Source organism: Cryptomeria japonica, chromosome 11 (assembly GCF_030272615.1).
Source record: "Cryptomeria japonica chromosome 11, Sugi_1.0, whole genome shotgun sequence".
Lineage (NCBI taxonomy): Eukaryota > Viridiplantae > Streptophyta > Pinopsida > Cupressales > Cupressaceae > Cryptomeria > Cryptomeria japonica.
In genome coordinates this window covers 465,651,655-465,673,446 of record NC_081415.1, presented here as the reverse complement: position 1 = coordinate 465,673,446, position 21,792 = coordinate 465,651,655, and the positions used below count along the sequence as shown (strand labels likewise).

At 36.4% G+C, this 21,792-nt stretch overlaps 1 protein-coding gene across 7 annotated transcripts in view; it reads right to left on the bottom strand.

The window, feature by feature from the left end:
* Positions 1-5,454: 5,454 nt before the first annotated feature.
* The window catches only part of LOC131068372 (non-structural maintenance of chromosomes element 4 homolog A), a 70,344-nt gene continuing 54,006 nt past the window's right edge, over positions 5,455-21,792 (bottom strand). For all 7 annotated transcript variants that reach the window (XM_058003584.2, XM_058003598.2, XM_058003556.2 and 4 more), the window contains 3 exons: positions 6,512-6,728; positions 6,333-6,424; positions 5,455-6,241 (listed from right to left, as the gene is read on the bottom strand). In XM_058003584.2, the coding sequence (XP_057859567.2) occupies positions 5,933-6,241; positions 6,333-6,424; positions 6,512-6,728 (618 nt within the window). In that variant the 3' untranslated portion in view covers positions 5,455-5,932. The remainder of the gene's footprint in view (positions 6,242-6,332; positions 6,425-6,511; positions 6,729-21,792) is intronic.

Below are 21,792 nucleotides of genomic sequence, written 5' to 3'. Positions count from 1 at the left end.
TACAAATTAGTTAGAAAAGTTTCAAAAATTTTGATTTATGTAAAGTTGGCATTTTTCTTTCTATGAAAATGAAAAGCATTTTCCTTATTATGAAAATGAAAAGCATTTTCCTTATGATTTCTTTATGTATTACTTAGCATGTTATATGACCCCATAAATTAAATATTGCTATATCTTTTGACATTGTTTTTTAAAGCATAATTGACAGTTATAACAGATTGGGATTATTATTTTTGTTTGTTTGTTTTATTCTATTTTTAAGCAAAGTTCACAAAATGCTAAAAAGAATTCAAACTTAGATAAAATTTGTATCTAAAATCACATGAGAATCACATTGCTATATAATTTCACAAAATTTATCTAAAACTTCTCAATTTAAATGTTTTTAAATTGAAAAAGTAGTAAAGCATTAAATTGATCAACATGACTTTATTGCAGTAATCCTTATCGAAAAGGAGACTGAAGGGATGGACTTAGAAAAAACATGCATTGATTTTTCAAAGCAAGGGTCAACAAAGGAAAGGACTTGATGAATCAAATAAGTTCAATTTTAATCTCTTAATGACCCTAAATTCTACATTTTGAATATTTGAACCAACATAATAGAGTTGTGACACCTATGGTGGTTGACATAAAAAGCATGCCTTCAAAAGTTCTAGAAGCAGTATTGATATCCATTCTCCCTGCCACCATCCCATTGGCAAAAGCTTTGTCGTCAAGGGAATCCACCACAAATTAAATCTTCATAAATAAACCAATTGAATTGAGTGAGTTCTTCAATAAGGCTGGTGTCCCATGGAGGGGGGCTTCCTAAAAAAAAGGGCTGGAGCTACTGAGATTTTTTAGGAATATTTTAAAGTTGTTGGTCCCATGAATTTTGTAGTGTTGTTCAACGTAAAAATTTAAGGAAGTTAGTTGTCTCATGAATACATAGCTCTGTCTTCTATTCTCTCTATATTGATAAAAACAAGTTTAAAAACTTATTTTCCCTCAAAAATTGGTTTTTAATAGCAATATAAACTTATATGCTTGACAAGTGACAAGTATCATTCCTAAGTTGGTGGGGCAATTTCACCTACTTAAATATGTAGTCCTAAAAAGTAGGGGCTGCTATTTTTTAGGAAAAGATTCTAAATAATCTCGTAGCATATTTTTGCTCCATGAAAATAGAAGCTTAAGCCCCCTCACAAGACCACACCATAAACCATCTTTAATGAACAGTCCTCTTATTATTGGAAACATAAATGTTGACTATGCCTGAAGATCTAAACCTCTATGTTTGAAACTAACCACTAAGGAGTTAGCACTATCTAGAAGATCATGATCCCACTAAGGATTCATACTATCCTTCATAAGGCTCTCTAGACACCCAAAACTATTCAGTAAAAAACACTTGTCGACAAATATCTCTTAACGATGAGGGATATGAAAATTACAAATAGAGGAATCCTTTGTTGAAATGTTTTCTATTGAAATAATGGTTCCAAATAAGAACTCAAAATGAAAAATAGAAGACAAAATGATATTGGAATCTATCTCAACCTGTATAGTACACATGGATAAATCTACAATGGCTAATGAACTCAGTATCAGGTTCATTGGTATACATCGCTACTTTCATATGCGAAAGTAAATGAACAGCAAAGGATAGAGAGGAATCTGTATCTTTATGCTTACGATATGTGTTTCCCTAAAGGTAAGGGAGGAGGAAATTTCCCTAAAGGAAAGGGAGAGTCTCGCAAAAGAGGGTCATTTAGAAGAGTTAGAGGAAGAAGTTTTGGCGGTATATGTTTTGAATGTGGGGAAAGGACATCAAACATTTGAAAGTCCACAAACCCAGCATGATGGACATAGAGGAAAGGAGGCAAGAGTGCATGTAGCACAAACTAAAAATGAGGCGACTGCTAAGCATGAAAAAGGCCTGAAAGATAGAGATCATTGATGTTGTGAAGAGTGTTATTGAATCCTGAAAAGGAGAAACCAAAGCCAATTCAAAGGTGAAATTTGTTTCGAACAAACAGAAATCGTTGCAGAGTCATTATGGATAGAGGTAGCACTAATAATAGTGTCCAAGAAAATAGTAAACAAAAATTTAAAATTGAAAAGAATCAAGCATCCCAACCGATATAGAGTTTCATGGTTGCAAACAGAGCATCACTTATTGGTCAATAAACAAAGCTTGGTGAATTTTCAAATTAGAAACTACAAGGATGAAGTCATGTGTGACATAATGCCGGTGAACGTGTATCATATTTTTTTGTTGGGGGAATCGTGACAATTCGATAGAAAGGTTGTTCATGATAATGAGATGAAAATGTATACCATCAAAAATGATGGAAAAGAGTACATCTCGAACCCAAAGAAGAATATAAAAGAGGAGAATGAAGATAAACCAAAAGTATGTTTGGTTGATAAAACGCAATTCTTGAGAGAATTCAAAAGGGAGAGCATGTTCTGCCATGATTCCCAAATAAAGAGAGAAGATGAAATACCAAAGAAAGTACCCAAAAAAATGAAAAAAATTATTGATGGAGTTGTCCGATGGGTTGCCACCCATGAGAAGTATTAATCATTGTATGGATTAAATATGTGATGTCCCCTTCTTAGATTACTAATACTGATAGGTTTGTCTGGCATAAATTATAAGGAGACAGGTCAGAAGCTAGGACATACAATTGGGAATTAGGATTACAGAACAACTGAATTTATTTATTCATCGTAAAATACTATATTTGTATTAATTAACACAACGGAAGTTGTATGATAGTATACTCAAAATACATCAATTACAAATACAAGAAACAAAAACAGTATTGAACAATTGCCAAACAGTATTGAACAATTGCCATTCCAGAATTAGTTAAACATCAGTTCATCATTCATACTCAATTCACTTCAACACATTGAGAATTAAATTGGGTAATCACATGGATTCAGTTCTCCTAATTATTCTCCCAAACAGATTTATACTTTATCTTTTAAATGACCTGCGTCTTTCCAAAGGACGATGGATGGTGAGGGTGGTTCATCATGCCAAACCCAAACCCAAGAGCGGTCACTTGCCCTCCTGGCCTACTGGTTCATCCTCACAGTAGGTGGGCTATTTAGGTGGGCAATCGATCCCCCTACAGATCCCCTCCCTCTCAAAAGAGCAATCATATAATGATAAGTTATTACATATGCTGTTATCATGTTCTTTGTTCAGACTTTATCATTACCTTATTTATTGAACTTGTGCAAGTTACAGAAAATGCTTATTTTCAGTCTTTTAATCAGAATTATAAGATATGTTAGAAGCGCTGAAAGTTCATGCTTGTGTTATATTGTCAAATTATGCAATCGACATACAAGAAGAAATCAATATATTACTGTCTAATAGATTTAATATTTTTAATCTGCAAATTTCTTATATACGTGTAGTCTGGTATATGTTTCAGATGTATCTGTTGGTTATTATCAATGATGCAGAGACTGTCATAAGTTATAATTTACCCGCAATGTTTTACAACGACTGCATAACACTAAATTGATTTGTAACTAAATCCTATGAATTTAATATGCTGTAATTGCAATATTAATTTATTTGAACATAACTATTTCAATATCGCATAAACCATTAGCAATGGTTCTACCAACGACAAACTTTTCAAACATCCTTAAGAGAGTTACCAGTAGTGTGGTATAAAATCAAATAGACATCGTGGAGTATATTTTATACAGTTTGGAAATTGGTTTAAACATCGACAGAAATATAATTCTACAGACGTATTTGTAGGGCTACGATTTTAACGTACAAATAATTCCATATCCTTCAGAATCTGAGGTATGCCATTGGCATACCTGGCAGTCGGTCCCCTGGCTGCAGTCGATTCCCTTTCCATATATTCCCCCTGTAATACCCTTGTCCCCCTTTGATGTGTTTGTCTTAAGTATGTGGAGGGTCAAACTGAGGGAAGAGACGTGATTACTTTATAGTTCGCTGCCTTCTTATTTGCTTGGGTCGTCTCTCTCTTCAGACGCATACCCAGTGCACTTAATTAATATTATATTTATTACACATTCCATGTAATATTTACATTAATAATTATAGGTATGTTAAGTATATTAATTTAAATTCAACAATAATTGTTAATGATCAACCCAATACTTATGATTTCATATTAATTAATACTCACTAATTAATCTAACACATTAAAGTTTGAACTGTTTTCTCAGCAGCGACATAAATATTAAATGAATATCAGAAATTTAAATACATACATACATATTATGTACAATTAGCATAGGGACATGACAAAATAATAGTGAAAAAGGCGAGAAACAAAAAAGAACCAGAAATAATAGAAAATAATATGGAGAGAACAAGGTGAACACCGGCAAAGTATGGTGTACACTGCGTAGGGACGAGGTGAAGGAAGGCAACGCCTGCATAGGGCATTGAATGAGAAACATAATTTGAGCTGCAGGAAGAGACAAGATGTGAAGAGTAGTTCGAGCAAAGGAGTAACGGTACTAAGAGCATACAAACCAGAACGTAGTCTGAGTCACCAATCACAGTGTCAGCGGTAACGCACTAACGCATGAAAAACAAACAAAAGTTCGAATCTGCTGTGAGAGCTTCGGCGTACAAGAATTGTATTGATGCTGGAAACAAATTGACGAACTGCATTGGCAAGAAGAGTAAGTATTGGCTGCGTTGTTGAGTGAAAAGCGTGTAAGAGGAACATAGGTTCTAGAACAGAGTAAACAGAGCAGGTAGATCGGACACAATTGGTCACTAATTTCTCATTGAAATTGGAATTTGGTTTTTTTCAAGAATTTGGCTGCAACTTTCTTATTAGATTTGAAAACCAGTGAGTTGATCTGCATCATCCAATCACCACCAAAGAAAATAATAAATTACACAAAATTGAACTTAGTGAGAAAATAGAAGAAATTAGGCATCTAAACGAACGCTTTGCTCTGTTGTAATTAAAAGAAAGATTTTATATGGCAGATTGTTATCAGGCCCAAATCTACCGCCTGATCTGAATTCTATTTTTGGGTTCTTGACAAGTCTTTTTGTTGTACTGCATAAACTTCGGAGTATCTTCAATTACATTTAGTCACAAATATAAAAGAAAATGCACTGGTTATTGTTAAACATCATTCAATACGGTCAGCCCCTGATCTTGGGGCTTTAAAGAGCATTTATGCTGACCCGTAGGCCCAAGCGTTTGTGTGAATCAAGTTGAATTGGAATTATGATCAGATAGGTATATTGACATTTATGATTAGATTAAAAGATAATTTTGATCACAACTACAATAAACATTTTTACTTTAATGTGAATGAGATGTAGAATTATTATTTGATTGTTTGTCGTTAATTAAAGTGGTATACAACTTTTAATTCATAATCAAAAGAAGATTTTGCCATTAATATAGAGTGATATACAACTTTTAATTCATAATGTAAACGAATGAAGATTTTGCCATTGATATACTATCGTAAGAAAGTATAAAACACTTGCTCCTAAGTATTTCAAAACTAGAGGCTCAACTATTCGCAAAAGTGAGCAAGGAACAGATAACCTGGTGATTACAAAAAATTGCTGCATTGAAGCAAATCACAATGAATCGAATGTTAGATTGAATGCCTGTAGAATGCAGCCCAAGTATTTTATAACTATCTACAAGAACAAAGATGCAGATTCATAATAAAATAATTATGGACAGGATCGAGGATGAAAAGAAGATGAATATGTACATATGTAATATGATATAAATAAAGAGAGCTTCCCTCGGGGCAATGGTATGCATGCAGAAAATAAATTGGTTGGGCTGATCCGTTATGTCTTGCTTCCCTTTACAACCATTTCAGAAAAATCTTCCTCACTGCCACTGACTGCCACGCATTTGAGGCTCTCTTGCAGAGAGCCGTGAGTGAGACCTCACAACCCCGCCGCCACCCATTTGGACCTCTTGCCTCTGGCAGTAGGCGACCTTGGGGCCTCACGACCCCACCGCCACTCATTTGGACATCTTGCCGAGATTGATTTAGAAAATTTCTTCTCGCCACTACTCTGACTGCTACACTCATTCAAGCCTCTTGCAGAGAGAGTCACTGGGGTCTCACGACCCCTATTTCTTGAGATCTTTCTTATTTGAGTTTCTGCAGCATTATCAGATTTCTGGTTCAAAGGTAAACTATTTCTGTGAGGCATCAGGTCCTGACCACTGTCAGTAGATTCCATCATTAACTGTAACAGAAAATGCAGAGTAATTTACTTTAGAAGTTTTAAACAATAATATTGCAACACAATATAGAAAACAATATAAAAATTCACTTGCCTCCCAATCCTTAAAATCGAACCGAAAAATAAATTGACTATACGAAGCTTCGCCAGATGACATATCAGTTGCTGTAGGAGCATTCTTAGGAACTGATAATTAACACACATTTTAGATACTCATAAATAGGAACCAAAGATGAGACAAATACACAGAACAAAGATGATAAAGGAAATTACCAATGATATGGTTCTTATTTTCATCCAACTTTATCTCAGCTCGCCCATCTTTCACCAAAAATGACAACGCAAAGATGTTTTCCACTGTCTGGGAAAATGATCGTCTATTAAGCACCAGTGCCTCCAACCTAACTTGCTTATGCTTTCTCAGAATGTTGAACATTGTTACCATGTTCTTGTCTGTCTCTTTGTTTTCCTCACTAATAGAATCTGCAACCTACATTATCAGAAAAAAATAACTGAGAATATTCTTTAATAGAATGCCCGCATCATTATATTTCCTGTAACTGGCTGAAATTAAAACATCCTAGACCAGTTTAGAAAATGACTTATCATTAAAGAAACACTGATCATGCAGAAATTTAATAATTTCCAATAACATGCACTCACTTTGTACACCGAGTAAGAGCCATGAAAAATCAAATCTTCGAGAATGCAAAATTTCTGCAAATACTCATAAATACCCTTTTAACATTCCATATCTATACCCTTTTAACATTCCATATCTTGCAATCATGTTACAAAATGGTACACACTGTTCAATAATCAGGAATAATGGGATGTGATGTTTTTGTTGAAGCAAAAAATGTAATGTCCCCGTTTCAAGGTTTACCTAATTTAGTCCTGTGACAACAATTCCAATTCAAAATGAAAATTGCAATTATATAATTTCATTAAATCTGAAAACTTTTCATTTTAAAATTTAACTTAAAATTCTAAGACTAGTTCTGAGAATAGAACTTGTCTTGATGGCCTTCTCTAATTTGATTATGGAACTTATGTAATGATGAATTCTACCATACTCCCAACATTCTTCTTTATAATACTTCTGTAAATGATTCCAAAGTCTGCTTACACTTCCTCTTAATACTTATCCTTCATCTCCGGATGTATACGATCAAATACTTCTTCCTTTCTTCACTATAATTAGCGTTCTTTAATTAGTTCGTGCCATTACAGAATACAAAGTCATGTCTCTTCACAAACGCAGCAACATTATTAACGGTTTGTTATGATTAGTAGTTTGTACCGTGCTCGTCTATTAACAAATCATTGTATTTTTTGGCTCTTAATTTGTGTCTAGTATCCATTCAAAAGTATACATATTTCACTAAAATTTCTAATGAGCTTTCTATAGTTTGTTCCTTGTTGGCGAGTCTTAGTCTCCAATTGTAGTTGTAGGTGCAGCCCTATCCTCTATAGTGGGGTTCTATAGGGGAGTGTGTCTCTAATTGTGGTTGTGGCCTTATCCTCTATAGTAGGGGAGTGTGTGTCTTATTTTTTTTTGTAGGTGTGCCATGGGTGTTTGCCTTTGGTTCTGCAATCTTTGATAGGTGTTCTTAATTGTTTTAACCTCTTCTAGACCTATTCTCAAGCCGTATTGGGATTACTAATCCAAAATATACCTTTTCTTCCTTTTTCCTTTGGTGCTGGTATTGTTGGTATTGCGTAGGGACTAAAAATTTTCTATTCAACTCCTCTTTTTTGCTGGTGTCATTCTACGTGCAACTATATGACAAATTTGCTTGTGAAGTCAAATCCATATAATGACTAATGCTCCTAATTGATGTTAATACATTTAACATATTATATGATACTATATCACTATATCTTGTTAGCGATTCTGAAATTTTCTTTTATGTTTACTTTCCTTCATCTGTCCTATTGCATACTCTTTTAATCAATTCAATACACAACTTTTGTGTTTTAGATCATCTAAGAACCTTATAGCATCCACCAAATGAGCTGTGGCATTACTACATGCCTATCTTTACTTCTCTTCCCATGAAGTAAGAATATGCTTTTCACCGCTTTTCATGAAAGTATAAGTATTTCCCTACCTTTAAGTATAGCATTTCTGTTATATAACAATAAATGGCTTACATCCATAGGCAGAACATCACATGGCACCTCATTGAAATATAACTTTATTTTGAACTTGACCAAACATTGCTCACTTACCAACACCTTTTGTTCTTTTTGTAACCCTGAAGTTTGTAAGGATTAGAATGCTCAATCTTTTCTAGCCAAACGTATCAACCATCTCTCTTGACGGTACATTATTAGTGCTATCACTATCAATGGCAACTTTACAACTCTTACCTTTAATCTTGGATATTGCTAATAAGTTTTTTCTTTGCATTGGTTCATGTTTATCCATACCATTGGGTTTCAAAAAAAATTCTGTCATGCCCCCATCTTGAAGAACCATCAATAAAGATGCCATTTGATCAGAAATTGTCTTATTTATATGACTTCACAATTTCTGAAGTAAATCCAAGAAGTTAACAGAGCAAGGCAGTAAATCTGCCATCAATAATGCATGGAAGAAGGTTTGTTAAGAGGTGATCACTTCCTAACAGCCACAAGTCTCCCTTGAAGAGGCACAGGTAAAAAGGAATAATTAAGTTAATAATAGTAGTCGGTTGTTAAAGGCAGCAGAATATTAATTTGATTAAGAGACTACAAGAATCATGTGCACTTTAAAAATGATGATCCTTGCTAAGGTGCGATCAACCTAATGAACTATTAATGGGAAACAAAGATATGTTAATTCTGAACAAATGAATGTTAACAAATTACAACCGCCTTAATCAATCGTTTCCAGACAGTGATGACTTGAAGGGACGGCAACTTTTAAGGAAGAGACACCACCCTATGAAGAATGACGTTCTTTGCAAAGAGGGATCACTCTATGTCTCCACTTGAAAGCTATATAATTTTGTTCTGTATTTGGGAAGAAGGGCATCGAAGAGGAACATAACAGAAAAAAGTATTTAATCTGCAAACAAGCAACCGAATTGAACAAGGATAAAAAGGTAAATCAGATCAGTTATATACACACAACAGTTAAAGCACAAAGAATTAGGAATATATATATATATATATATATATATATATATATATATATATATATATATATATATATATACCAAAGACTCCTTAACACTTCATCTGACCAACCATCTCATTATGGAAGGTAGAATAGAATACACATAAAGGATGCAAGTAGAGCAACCTCGGGTAGGGCTAGGATGTGAAATGGCAGGTGTCATTCCGTGCTCTTGGCCTTGATGGAAGAGAATAAGCTTGAGGCACCTTATATGATGTTTCACGGGACACCATAATGAGGATAGAATGTAGGTGAAGTGTCATTGAATCCCACATGCACATTATGTGATTTACAATGATGATTAAGATAGTGTTTCTAACCCTAGTAGGAAAGATCAATTTTATATCTAACATGATTGAGGGGTCTCCGTATCTCTATTTTATTCCTTACTTTATTTGGGATTGTGATATTAGGGAAAAAACTAGGGCATTTACAAAAGGGGACATTACATTTTCTTTATAACCAAAGGTTCATCAGATGCTGGTTTATCTACTTGGCTTTATGATCAAATTGGTTCTTCATTTACTCGCGACTATAGTTCTTTCTTCAAGTCTTTAGATATTACTTCCTTGATATTGGGAATAGTCAAATGCCCCATGTCTCTTAGCACCATATTTGAAACAAGTTTCCTTAAATGATTTTCCAAACTCTTTACCATATCTTTCTCCACCTCGTTGATAATAGACATCCATTAATTTTTCATTGTGTTACGAACATCACTTCATTTTGCATTACCATTTTCATTGTGTTATGAACATCACTTCATTTTGCATTACCATTTTCATGATAAAGTTTTTTACCATCATCTTAATGTCCTTGTTGGAATGAAATGCGTCTTTCTCTTTGCTTGTTTTGTGTCATCTAAAATTTCTTACCCAACTTATCGTTTTCTTTCCATGCAAATTGTCATGTTTCTTTAACTATTTGCAATATTATCATATTCAATTCTTCTTGAATTGATTACTTTAATCCACTTATGTATTTTGCCACTTTCTCTTGATAAACTTCACATAATTCAGCCCTAGTTGCCTATCTATGAAATTTTGTTTCCACCACAATGAAACATATCCTTTCAATTTTGTTTTAGCAAACTTAAGTCTGTTGGCATTTTTGATGATTATGTTGTGATTGTCATTGATGGACACACTTGCATTGAGATCATTTTTGTATGTATTAGTTAAAGCTCAACCGGTACATGTTCCAACCGGTATGATGCATTATAGTCCTTAGACTATTGGTGTTTTGCATAAAGTGTTTACCAATCTGAAGCGGTATGTCAACCCCAAGCGGTTCTAGGATCTCAAGCGGTACGAAGGATCAAAGCGACAGAACACATATTTCCCATCTTCATTTTGTCAAACCGGCAACCGGCATTTTGCTTGAACCGATATTTTGTATGAACCGGTAATACTCTGTGATTAGTTACCAACTAGCATTTTGTGATGAGTTACCATCCACCGATTGTTTGACAGTGCCGACACTTTTGCGGTGTTTTTTGTATCGTGTTACCAGATATGTCTAGGTGCATTGAACCTAGGAAATTTGTTTTGTAATCCTATTGGACCGACATGAAATCAAATTCCTTTATAAGGACATCATGTCTAGGGTTTTAGGTGGTTGTTGCGGTTGATGTTGTTGCTAGGGTTTAAGGTGGTTGAGGAGTCACAAAGAGTATGAATGTATAGAAGACTAAAGTAATGTTGTAATGCATTAGGAATGAGCTATCAAGGATCTAACCAAGCAATCTGTGCTATTTGCTAGATCACTCACTTGTTGATTACTCACATCTTCGACAAGTCTGTAGCCCTTAACCGGGTAGGCCCAAAAGCCTTTTGTAAATCCTCTAACAAGGTGGTCCACATCTGTGGATCTAAAATCCTCTAGCAAGGTAGTCTTTAATCGGACTTATCTCCTAACAGAGATTGAGATTCCTAGCAGGATCTGTTCTAGTAAAGAACATTGTAAGACCTTAACCGGTCTGGTTCCTATTCTGCAGATGGTTACTTGTGAGTTCCATCTCACCGTGGTTTTTCCCATTTGGGTTTCCACGTTAAATATCTTGTGTTATGGTGGTATCGCTTATGTGGGTGAATATCTTATTTGCATTTTGGTTTGCATGTGTGCTAACCGGTTTGTCTGTCAAACTGTTTTACCGGTTTATCACTAGACTGTTTAAGTGTTTGAGTACAGTGTTTTTCGGTTTTTCGGTATACTAATTCAACCCCACCCCCCCCCCCCCCTTCTTAGTATTCATCAAAGTCTTTCAAGATTGGAAATTCATTCATACTCGAAGTATCACTTTAGATCGTTCATCCAATCAATATTTTATTTTGGACTCAAACTAACATAATAAATAAGAATATCAATTCTAGGCCTCTCACTAATTTTTGATATAACTTTTTAAATGTCTTCAGTTGACTTCCATCTTCTTCTTTTTGTTCTTCTACAATTGGTTTAGAAAATGGGGAATTTCTTCCTCGTCCATTTTCTTTTTGTCTCTTTCATTATGTTTAGGGATATGACCTCTTCCTCCATTCTCTTCAACAACATCAAGTTAGATGTGTGCATTTCTCATTGTCTCGAACATTTGTTTTCTTCTAACAATGTTAACAACAGATTAAATTCTACATACTCTTCATGGAAGCATCTTGATTTTTGGATTTGAGATGCAAATTGTCATGCCCTCTTTTTCTATAGTCCAAAACGCTCATTTCCTATTCCCTAATATGCCCTTGATCCAAATTTGTGTATGAGCATCTACTTAAGGTTCCCAAAATTTCTACGTATATAGGTATGATCAATTTTCTAAGTTACTGTAAGTTGTCAGAGTTGTAGAATTTCCCTTCATGGCATGACTTTCCTTCAAAGTATACATTCTTCTATATTTTTATTGGGGTATTGAACTTCCCATATTGCCATGCATCCCAATCATTACCCACTTTCACTCCTTATCTCAACGAGACTTCAAGTTCGTCATGTTGTCTTACCTATTCACCAAACTTGATCCTTCACACACCATTGTCAAGAAGTCAGATTCCTCTTTGGAATACCTAACCTTCAAATCTAGATCTTTCATTGAAGGTATGGGCCATGAGGTATCTCCAACATTCAAATTTCAACTCTCTTGCCTCCTTTAATTGTTCATCTCCACCTACCACCTTACATGTTAGGTGCAACATTAATGCACCTAGTGATGACACGACTCTCCAAGGGATTTCACTTTATTGAGTCTTGATCTAACCCTTAAAGAACAAATCAAATATGGGCCTCTGGTAGGGCACACCACGAGGATGCCATTGGTTACCATTAATGTCGTAGTTAGGGTTTCAAACCCAAAAAAGGCTCCTCACCATAATTGTTGAGGACATTTGTAAAGAGCAGGAAACACTTCTTTATATCTCCCAAGTACATTTTTGAACACGAGGACAAGATATTTGCTGCAATTTGAAGGGAAATGATGCTCAATAGGTATGGGAAGCTCATTTTGTGTATCAACTTCAGAATGTAGAACATGGTGGAGTTTTCAACGTTCTTTTCAAGTGTCTTAAGGTTGTAGAGATGACTTGGAAGGATCATCAAGAAACACCTACAAATCAACCCCACTCAGATTTTAAAGTGAGCACTTGTTGTTTAGGCATCAAACCCTACGGACAAAAACCCAGGAGTTGGTGGAGATCGATGGACGAAACCCTTGTAGATCTTTTGTTGAAGGAAACAAAAATACTTTGGTTGATAGAATGAAGGTCGTGCTTGAACTTTGGTGGTGGTGGCTCTTTAGTGGCATCAAGCTAGTTCGATTTGCAAGTTGCCTTGGGAGTAAGTCATTGTATTTATAGTGGTATTATGGTTGTGTAGTATATATTTAGATTATTAAGGCATATTATTGTACTTTTATTGCAATTGCTGCCATAGCAGCATTTTGTAAAAGGGTTCTAATTTCGTTTAATGCAAATTAAGGGTTAGACAATTTAATCTTGTTTGTGAACCCGATTTTGTAAATTTGGCTATTTTTGTGAATGTAAAAATTGTGATCAAATCTGGTTTGACTAGTTTTTGTATGATATATTTCATGTTGCCATCTTTTTTCATTTTGGAACCTGATCTGAGATCTTAGGGTTTGTCGTTATGTATATATATGTAAGGTGAATTTTTTGGCTTTGCTAGTGTTGAGTAGGAATTGATTAGGGCTTGTCATTTTAGGGTTAAAAAATGAAGTCTGAAGCATGATACTTAGTTATTAAAGCTTGTGTGTAAATATCAATTTAATCTAGGGATTTTGAAGGTTATATGTAAACATTTAAACTAGAAATTTAAATAGTCAAAATATATTGCATTAATATTTGTTAGGGACACTACACAAAGTACTTCAAATTCAAGAATCTAATTATAATCAAATTTTCCATAATGTCCCCCTTTTAGGATTACCTTATACATTGCCCTAAATTCACAAATCCATAATTAAATAAGGGCAAAACATAGTTAGAGATATAATCTTCACTCGAGAATAAGATGAGATAAACCTTTTTTGGAAACTCTTCAACCTACTGTAATTTGTAGATCTTCTTTGTAATTTTGATTATTAAGATGGTCTTTCAGAAATAGACAGAAGTTGCAGAAGGGAGTTTCTTTAATTTGCAACACATATTGAAATAATACATGAAATTAATCAACTGAAACAATAAACTGAAGAATTTAGAAGCATACCCTTAGCCAATTTATTGAATTAAAAGAATTCAATCAACAACTTACAAAGTTCTAACTTTTTATTCTGAAACAATTCAACTCTGCTCTTATTTAATACTAAGACACCCAAATAGTGGAAGATGGCGCCAATAAATGAGCAAGTTGTGTGTTTGGGAAAAGAAGCCTCCAAACCTCAGAAGAATTAACAACAAAACAGTAAATAGGAAACCTACAACAAATCTGCCTTGTAAGAAGCCAAATCTGCCCCAATTTAATTCAATTTGACTTCTGAATGAAGCGAACCAAACTGCAACAATTCGATTGATCTTTAACAATCTCAAAGCTACTAAATTTTGAAGAATGCACACTCTCCAAAACAGATCCAAACCCTAGCTGCCATAGCCAAGTGCTCAGAAGAAATGTCAAATGCTCAATATCAATGAATGAGGTTTAATTTCCATCTTGGCTGCCTAAATACCCAAAAAGTACGATTTTTGGCAATTAGGTTTTTAAAAATCATAACTTGCTTTTAGGGTTCCCAACTTAACCCTAAAAGCAACCCCTAACTTAGGAGATATTAATTTTTCACTTAAATAAATAAGTGATGCACTTGGTGGTTTTATTTTAATATTTCATTAAAATATTAATTGCCTGTGGGAACCACTTAAAATTCATATCTCCCTCATTATTGCTCGAAAATTGAATCTATCAGAAGTTGGGTCCACAATTCGCCACGCCAATGAAAATAGGACCATGTTTATTTTTAGCAGTTTTTCCCTAAAAATTAGGAAATCTTCATATAATGTCAGAAACTGATGAAACGAAGTCCAGATTTGAACTCAACACTAAACTAGAACAAATAGACAGACCAGTCCTCAAGATACTGCATCACTGACCCCCTTATCCATACCCTGTTAGCCTACAAGGGTCCAAAAATAGGCTAACTCCTCAAACCACTGTCCCTAACTATGATGGGGACATCATAGTCCGCCCTCCCAAAATTTGCTTGTCCTCAAGCAAACTCAATGCTGGATAATGTAAAATGTTATCACACTCCCAAGTAGCATCCTCTATCGGCAAATCCTTACATTTAACCAAATATTCCCTAATGACCGCTTCTTTGCAAATGACGCTCTCTGAACTCCAGAATGGCCTCAAGTACTAGCACTAACTTCCCTTCATCATCTAGGGGTGGTAAAACTGCAAAAGGAACTATCTGTTGTCCCAATGCCTTCTTAAGGCGTGACACATGGAACACATTATGAACCTTACTATCAGTCAGTAAATCTAACTCATAAGCCACCTGGCCAACTCGCTTGGTAATCTTGAAAGAACCATAATAACATGGCTTGAGTTTCTCTGAGCCCTTCTTCCTAAGAGAGGACTGTGTATAGGGTTGTAGCATCAGATACACCATATCCCCAATCTCAAAAGATTGCTCAACCCTCCTCTAATCAACATATTGTTTTTGCTGATTCTGAGCCTTCTGAATATTATCATGAAGTGCTCTCATAATATCCTAGTTCTCTTGTAACAGATTCCCAGTACTCGGTACTATGCAATCGCTCATCAATAAATCCAGAAAACTAGGAGCATCATATCCATACAAAGCTCTGAAAGGTGTCATCTGAATAATCATGTGGTTAGTGGAATTATAACAATACTCGCACAAATGTAACCACTTCACCCAAGCCTTCTGCTGCCCTGAAGTATAGTTTTGCAGGTATCCTTCCACCCATTTGTTGACAATCTATGTTTGTCCATCAATCTGGGGGTGGTAACTAGTACTCGGAGTGAGTTATGTCTTGCAAAGTCTGAATAACTCTTGCCAGAAGTGACCCGTTAACCTATTGTCCCTATCACGGACAATACTCCGAGGTAAACCATGCAATCTGAATACCTCACAAAAGAAAAGATCAGCCACCTGTCCAGCTGAATAAGTAATCATGATCGAGAAGAAATGCGCAGATTTTGTCAACCGATCAACTACCACAAAAGTGTTGTCTCTCCCTTGGGCTTTTGGCAAGCCCGTAATAAAGTTCATAGACATGCATTCCCACTTTCTGTCAGGAATAGGAAGTGGCTGAAGTAACCCTGCAGGAAAGTTGTGCTCCTGCTTGTTCTGCTGGCAAACAGAACACTCTCTAACATACTGAAGAACATTAGACTTGAGACCCTTCCAAGAGAATCTCTCTAGTACCTGCCTACAGGTCTTAAAGTAACCAGGATGTCCAGCCATAGGTGAATCATGGAAAGTCCTCAATACTATGCACTTCACCTCAGAACTGGGACTAGAAATATCCTCTCTTTGTAAATGACGAGGTCATTCAAAAGAGAGTACCTGATGTCCTGTATTATCCCATCAATAATACTAGAGGCCCATGGATTCTTGGCATACTCCGCTATAATCAAGTGTTTCCAATCTTCGGAAACAGCTGCCATGGAGCTCAAATGGGGGCAGCGAGTTAAAGCATCAGCAACAATGTTTTGAGTCCCTTCGACATAGGATATGTCAAAATCATAAGATTGTAACTTACTGACCCACTTCAGTTGACGCTCATTTAGATCACGCTGTCCAAGGAAATGCTTCAAACTATTATGATCAGTTTTGACACAAAACTTGCTATCAATTGAATATTGCTTGAACTTGGCCATTGCATGCATGATGGCCAACATTTCCTTATCATAAATACTATAGCTCCTCTCCGGACCTCGAAGCTTCCTATTCTCATAAGCTATAAAATGACGATCCTACATAATTATTGCACCAAATACCCTCTCCACATGTGTCACAATGAAGCTCAAAAGGTTTGGTGAAATTGGATAAAGCAAGAACTGGACATGTAGTCATTAATTGCTTGAACTTCTCAAAACACTCATGTGCAAGAGGTGTCCAAACAAATGCACCCTTCTTGGTCAAATCATTGAGTGGTGCGGCATGCCGTGAAAAAACACTAACAAACCAACGATAGAAGCCACATAAACCAACAAATCCCCTAAGCTGAGTCAGAGTCTCAGGTGTAGGCCAATCAACAATGGCACGAACCTTATCAGGATCCATGCGAACTCCCTCTTTGCTGATTATGTGACCCAAATACAAAAGTTTTGCCATTCCCAATGCACACTTGGACTCTTTGGCATAAAAGTACTCCTTGTCAAGTCTGCCTAGAACAGTATCCAAGTGAACCAGATGCTCCTCCCAAGTTCTATTGTAAACCAAAATGTCATCAAAGAAAACCAAAACAAATCTCCTCAACTGAGACTGGAAGACCCTATTCATAGTGGACCGAAAGGTGGTTGGTACGTTGGTCAACCCAAAAGGCATAACCAAAAACTCATAGTGTCCACAATGACATCTAAATGCAGTCTTCTCAATATCCTACTCCCTGACACTGATTTGATGATAACCTGTTCTCAAGTCAATCTTGAAGAAATAACAAGCTCTGTGAAGCTCATCTAACAACTCATCGATGCGAGGAACGGGATACATGTTCTTTATGGTCATTCTATTCAGCATACGGTAATCAATGCACATTTTGAGTGTGCCATCTTTCTTCTTCACCAAAACAACTGATGAAGCGAAAGGAGATTTACCGGGCCTTATGTGTCCCATTGCTAGAAGTTCTTTGATGGTTTTCTCAATTTCATCTTTCAACCGCTTGGGGTGCCGATAAGGTGTAATCATGATGGGCTTGGTGCCTTCTTCAAGCTCAATAATGTGCTCTATGCCTCTACCAGGAGGCCTACCAAGAGGTATGTCACTAAACACCTTTGTATGCTTAACTCTAAGCTCCTGAATATTTGAATGGTAAGGTGTTTTATGCTGCTCCTCATAAGTAGGCATTAGTTTACACTCTGATGCCCAATCCACCATGTCATGTTTGATAAGTCTCTCCATTCTTTTTAAGAGTGATTAATTTCAAGTTGCTGGCCTTGATAGCTTTAAGAACATGATTAGTCCCATCAACCCTGAATTTCATCTCCATATCTTTGAGGTTGAGTGTAAATTCACCTATGGCATGAAGCAACGTCATGCCAAGGACCACTTCCATGTTTCCCATGTTAACCACATAAAAGTCAACTTTGAATTCATAATTATTGAGTTTCATGGGTAAGTCTGAAATCATTCTATCACAAGTCAGCACATTACCATCAGCAACTTTTACCCTTATGCCTTCAAACTCTTGAGTTTGAATCCCACGCTTCTCCACCAACCGTGTATCTATGAAATTATGAGTTGCGCTTGTATCAAGTAGAGAAATGACTCTTTGACCAGCCAAGAGTCCATCCAACCTAAAAGAACCTTCTCCTTGCATGCTAGACAAATGAGCTTCACGTAGATCGAATTCTCCTTCATCTTCAACTTCCTTTTCTGAATTTTCAATCTTAGAATCATCTTGATCAGCATGCTGGTCTGTGTTATCAGTCATGTTTTCTCCCTCATAAAAGCACTCCATATTCCTATTTTGACCCTTAGGCTTGAGGGGACAATCATGGTTTTGATCATAAGGGCCCTTACACTGAAAACACAACTTCCTTCTACGCAAACCATTAAGTGTTTCCCTATCCAAAGGCACTGTAAACTTCTTCCCTTGGTCCACATTTTCTGATTTCTTTTGATCAAACTTGTTGTCATTAAATGATGAGGACGGTTTTGAGTTGTTTGGAGTGAACTTACTACGAGGAGCGGTAAGTTCCATGCTACGTGCCTTCCTCATGGCTTCTTGCAAGGTAGGGGGATCAAAAGCCTTAATCCAGCATTTCATAGGCTCATAAAGACCTTCAACAAAATAATGACCAACCTTCTCTCTGAGATGTTAGTTACCATAACTAAAACATTATGAAATTCACTAATATAAGATTCCAAGCTGCCCATTTGTTTCAGCTGAGCTAAATCCCTAAAATACAACTCTGGATCTCTTTTATCAAAACGCTCAACCAATCTGTCAGTGAATTCTTGGTATGTAGTAATAAGGTCATGATGCAAAGTTACCATCCTTTGGTACCACCAATCATGGGCTACCCCATCCAACTTGCTAATCCAAGCTCTGGTTGTAACTCTACCGCTGCCATCAAAAATAGAAAGTATGAGCTTGTTGATTGCATATTTGAGATCATTAGTTTTGTTCCAAGGTTTCTTGTCATTGCAATTCCACTTCTTGTTGTGTTCCCTCTTCTAACTCATAACCTGTCAAAGTTAAGATGTTCCTTAACTCTTAGTGGTAATGCATCCCATTCATCATGAAGTGTGGTCACATTAACCGTAAATGCCACCTCATCTTCCTCCTCAACCACGTCCTCTTCTTCAAGTTCATTTCTAACAAAGGTTGGACGTGTAGGCCTATCATAGGTGTGTGTTGGAGTCACTCTTGCCCTTGAGCGACCAACAACACTACCATTTTCCTCGTGGTTCTTATTATGCCCCCTTGGCACAGTGATCTGTTGTATGGTTGTAGTCAATTGTTGCAACACATTTAACACCTGTCACTGCCCTGTTACTAAACCCCTCATAATGACTCTGACGTCTTCATCCTCATCGTTAACAGCCTCTCTGTGTGGCTCACCATCATTATTGTCCCCCATAATTTCCAAGGGTATTTCTTCAGTTTGATCAGGATCACCTTATAAACCAGGTCTCCTGCATGTGTAATACCTGTGAGGCCCAGTCTATTGTTGATGCATAAAAAATTCTAACCCTCTAGGAAGGCAGGATCAAAACTCTGATACCATTGTGATGAACCCTTGCTGGTTCAACTCTTCAACCTGCTGTAATTTGTAGATCTACTTTGTAATTTTGATTATTAAGATGGTCTTTTAGAAATAGACAGAAGTTGCAGAAGGGGGTTTCTTTAATTTGCAACACATATTGAAATAATACATGAAATTAATCAACTGAAACAATAAACTGGAGAATTTAGAAGCATACCCATAGGTCCTTAGCCAATTTATTGAATTAAAAGAATTCAATCAACAACTTACAAAGTTCTGATTTTTTATTCTGAAACAATTCAGATCTGCTCTTATTTAATACTATAAGACAATTGTTGTGACGTATTCACACATCACCCCATTGCAAATGGGGTCCCCTACTTTTTTGTTTTCTGGGGTTTGCTTTCTAGGTGTTTAGGGTTTGTCTGTTAGCCTTTGCATTTTGAGTGTCACCAGGGGATCAATTGGATGGTAGGCTTTGCTTGAGCCAGGGGAGTCAGCAGGTGCTCCAAGTTAGGGTTTCTTTGAGAGTCTTCCTTAGGGCCTGGTTTTGCTCTTGTTGCCAATTGTGTCTTGTTTGAGGTCGAGGAGGTCAATGAAGCTTGGTGAGTGAATATCCTCTTTGAAGGTCCGAGTTAGGTCAAGTTGGTGAGTGATGAAATCTAGAATGTCATCCTAATCTTCAAATGCCTTGAAATTTGGCTAAGTCTGAAATGTCTTGATCCTGAAATTTGGCTAAGTCTGGAATGCCCTGATCCTGAAATTTGACTGTCTGGAAAACTGAAGAATCCTCCAAAAACTAGATTTTGCAATATAACTCTTGGAGGTCCGAAACCACTCTCAAACATCCTGGAAGTATATATGGAATATAACTTAAAGTATACTACTTAAATGTTATATTCCATAGAATGATCCTGACGAAGAGACCAAAATGTCAAATTTCGCTCCTGACCCTTCCAAAGGGTCCAAAGCGAATTTCTCCATAAGACATTCTACTTTGACCAAAACCTAGAACTAATGCATTCCCAAGCTTGAATGAAGGTAAAAACGCTTGTTTGAATGAAGAAATGTGAAAATGAAGTCAAGATCTTGGCCAAGATTAAGAATTTCGCTCCTGACCCTTCCAACGGGTCCAGAGCGAAAATCCTTATGCACCTCAATTTATCACTTGTCAAGACCAATTTCATAGTTCCTTAGGCATGTTTGGGGGATTTTTGACATGTTCTGACCTTAGGAGGTAAGTAAAGGTGGATGAGATGAAGATTTTAGCCAAGAATAGGAATTTTGCTCCTGGCCCTTCCAAAGGGTCCAGTGCGAAATTCCTTACAAGCATACCTTTTGACCTTTCTCATGCTTAAAACCTTGTTCCTAGGGCAAAGGGAGATGAGATTTAACCTTGCAATGAAGTTTCAAGTTGAAAGAATGATGATTTTAGCTCAAAACAAGATTTCCACTCCTGACCCTTCCAAAGGGTCCAAAGCGAAATTCTTGGAAACTCATATTTTCTTCTTGGAGATGGTCAAATTCTTGAGTTTTATGGCATGGTTAGTTGGACTTTGATGTGTTCTTGCCTTTGAATATTGGATTGAGGTAATGGAGTAGCCAAAACAAGCTCAAAATAGGAAATTCGCTCTTGACCCTTCCAAAGGGTCCAAAGCGAAAATCTTAAAATCACCTTTTCTCCTTGCAAAATCAAGTCAAACTTGGGTTGGATGAGACAAGAGAGGTGTTTCCTTGCCTTGTGAGGTGAATTCAAGATGAAATGATGGAGGAACATGCTAGAAAACTTGAAAATCGCTCCTGACCCTTCCAAAGGGTCCAGAGCAAATTTTCTCAAAACCTATCTTTTCCCTCAAATTTATGCCAAGTTTAGTGTGGGTCAAGATTAGAGGTGTCTTTAGGCATGTCCTTGAATGGTCAATAATTATCAAGTTTGAAGGAATTGAGCCAAATGATGAAAATCGCTCCTGACCCTTCCAAAGGGTCCAGGGCGAAA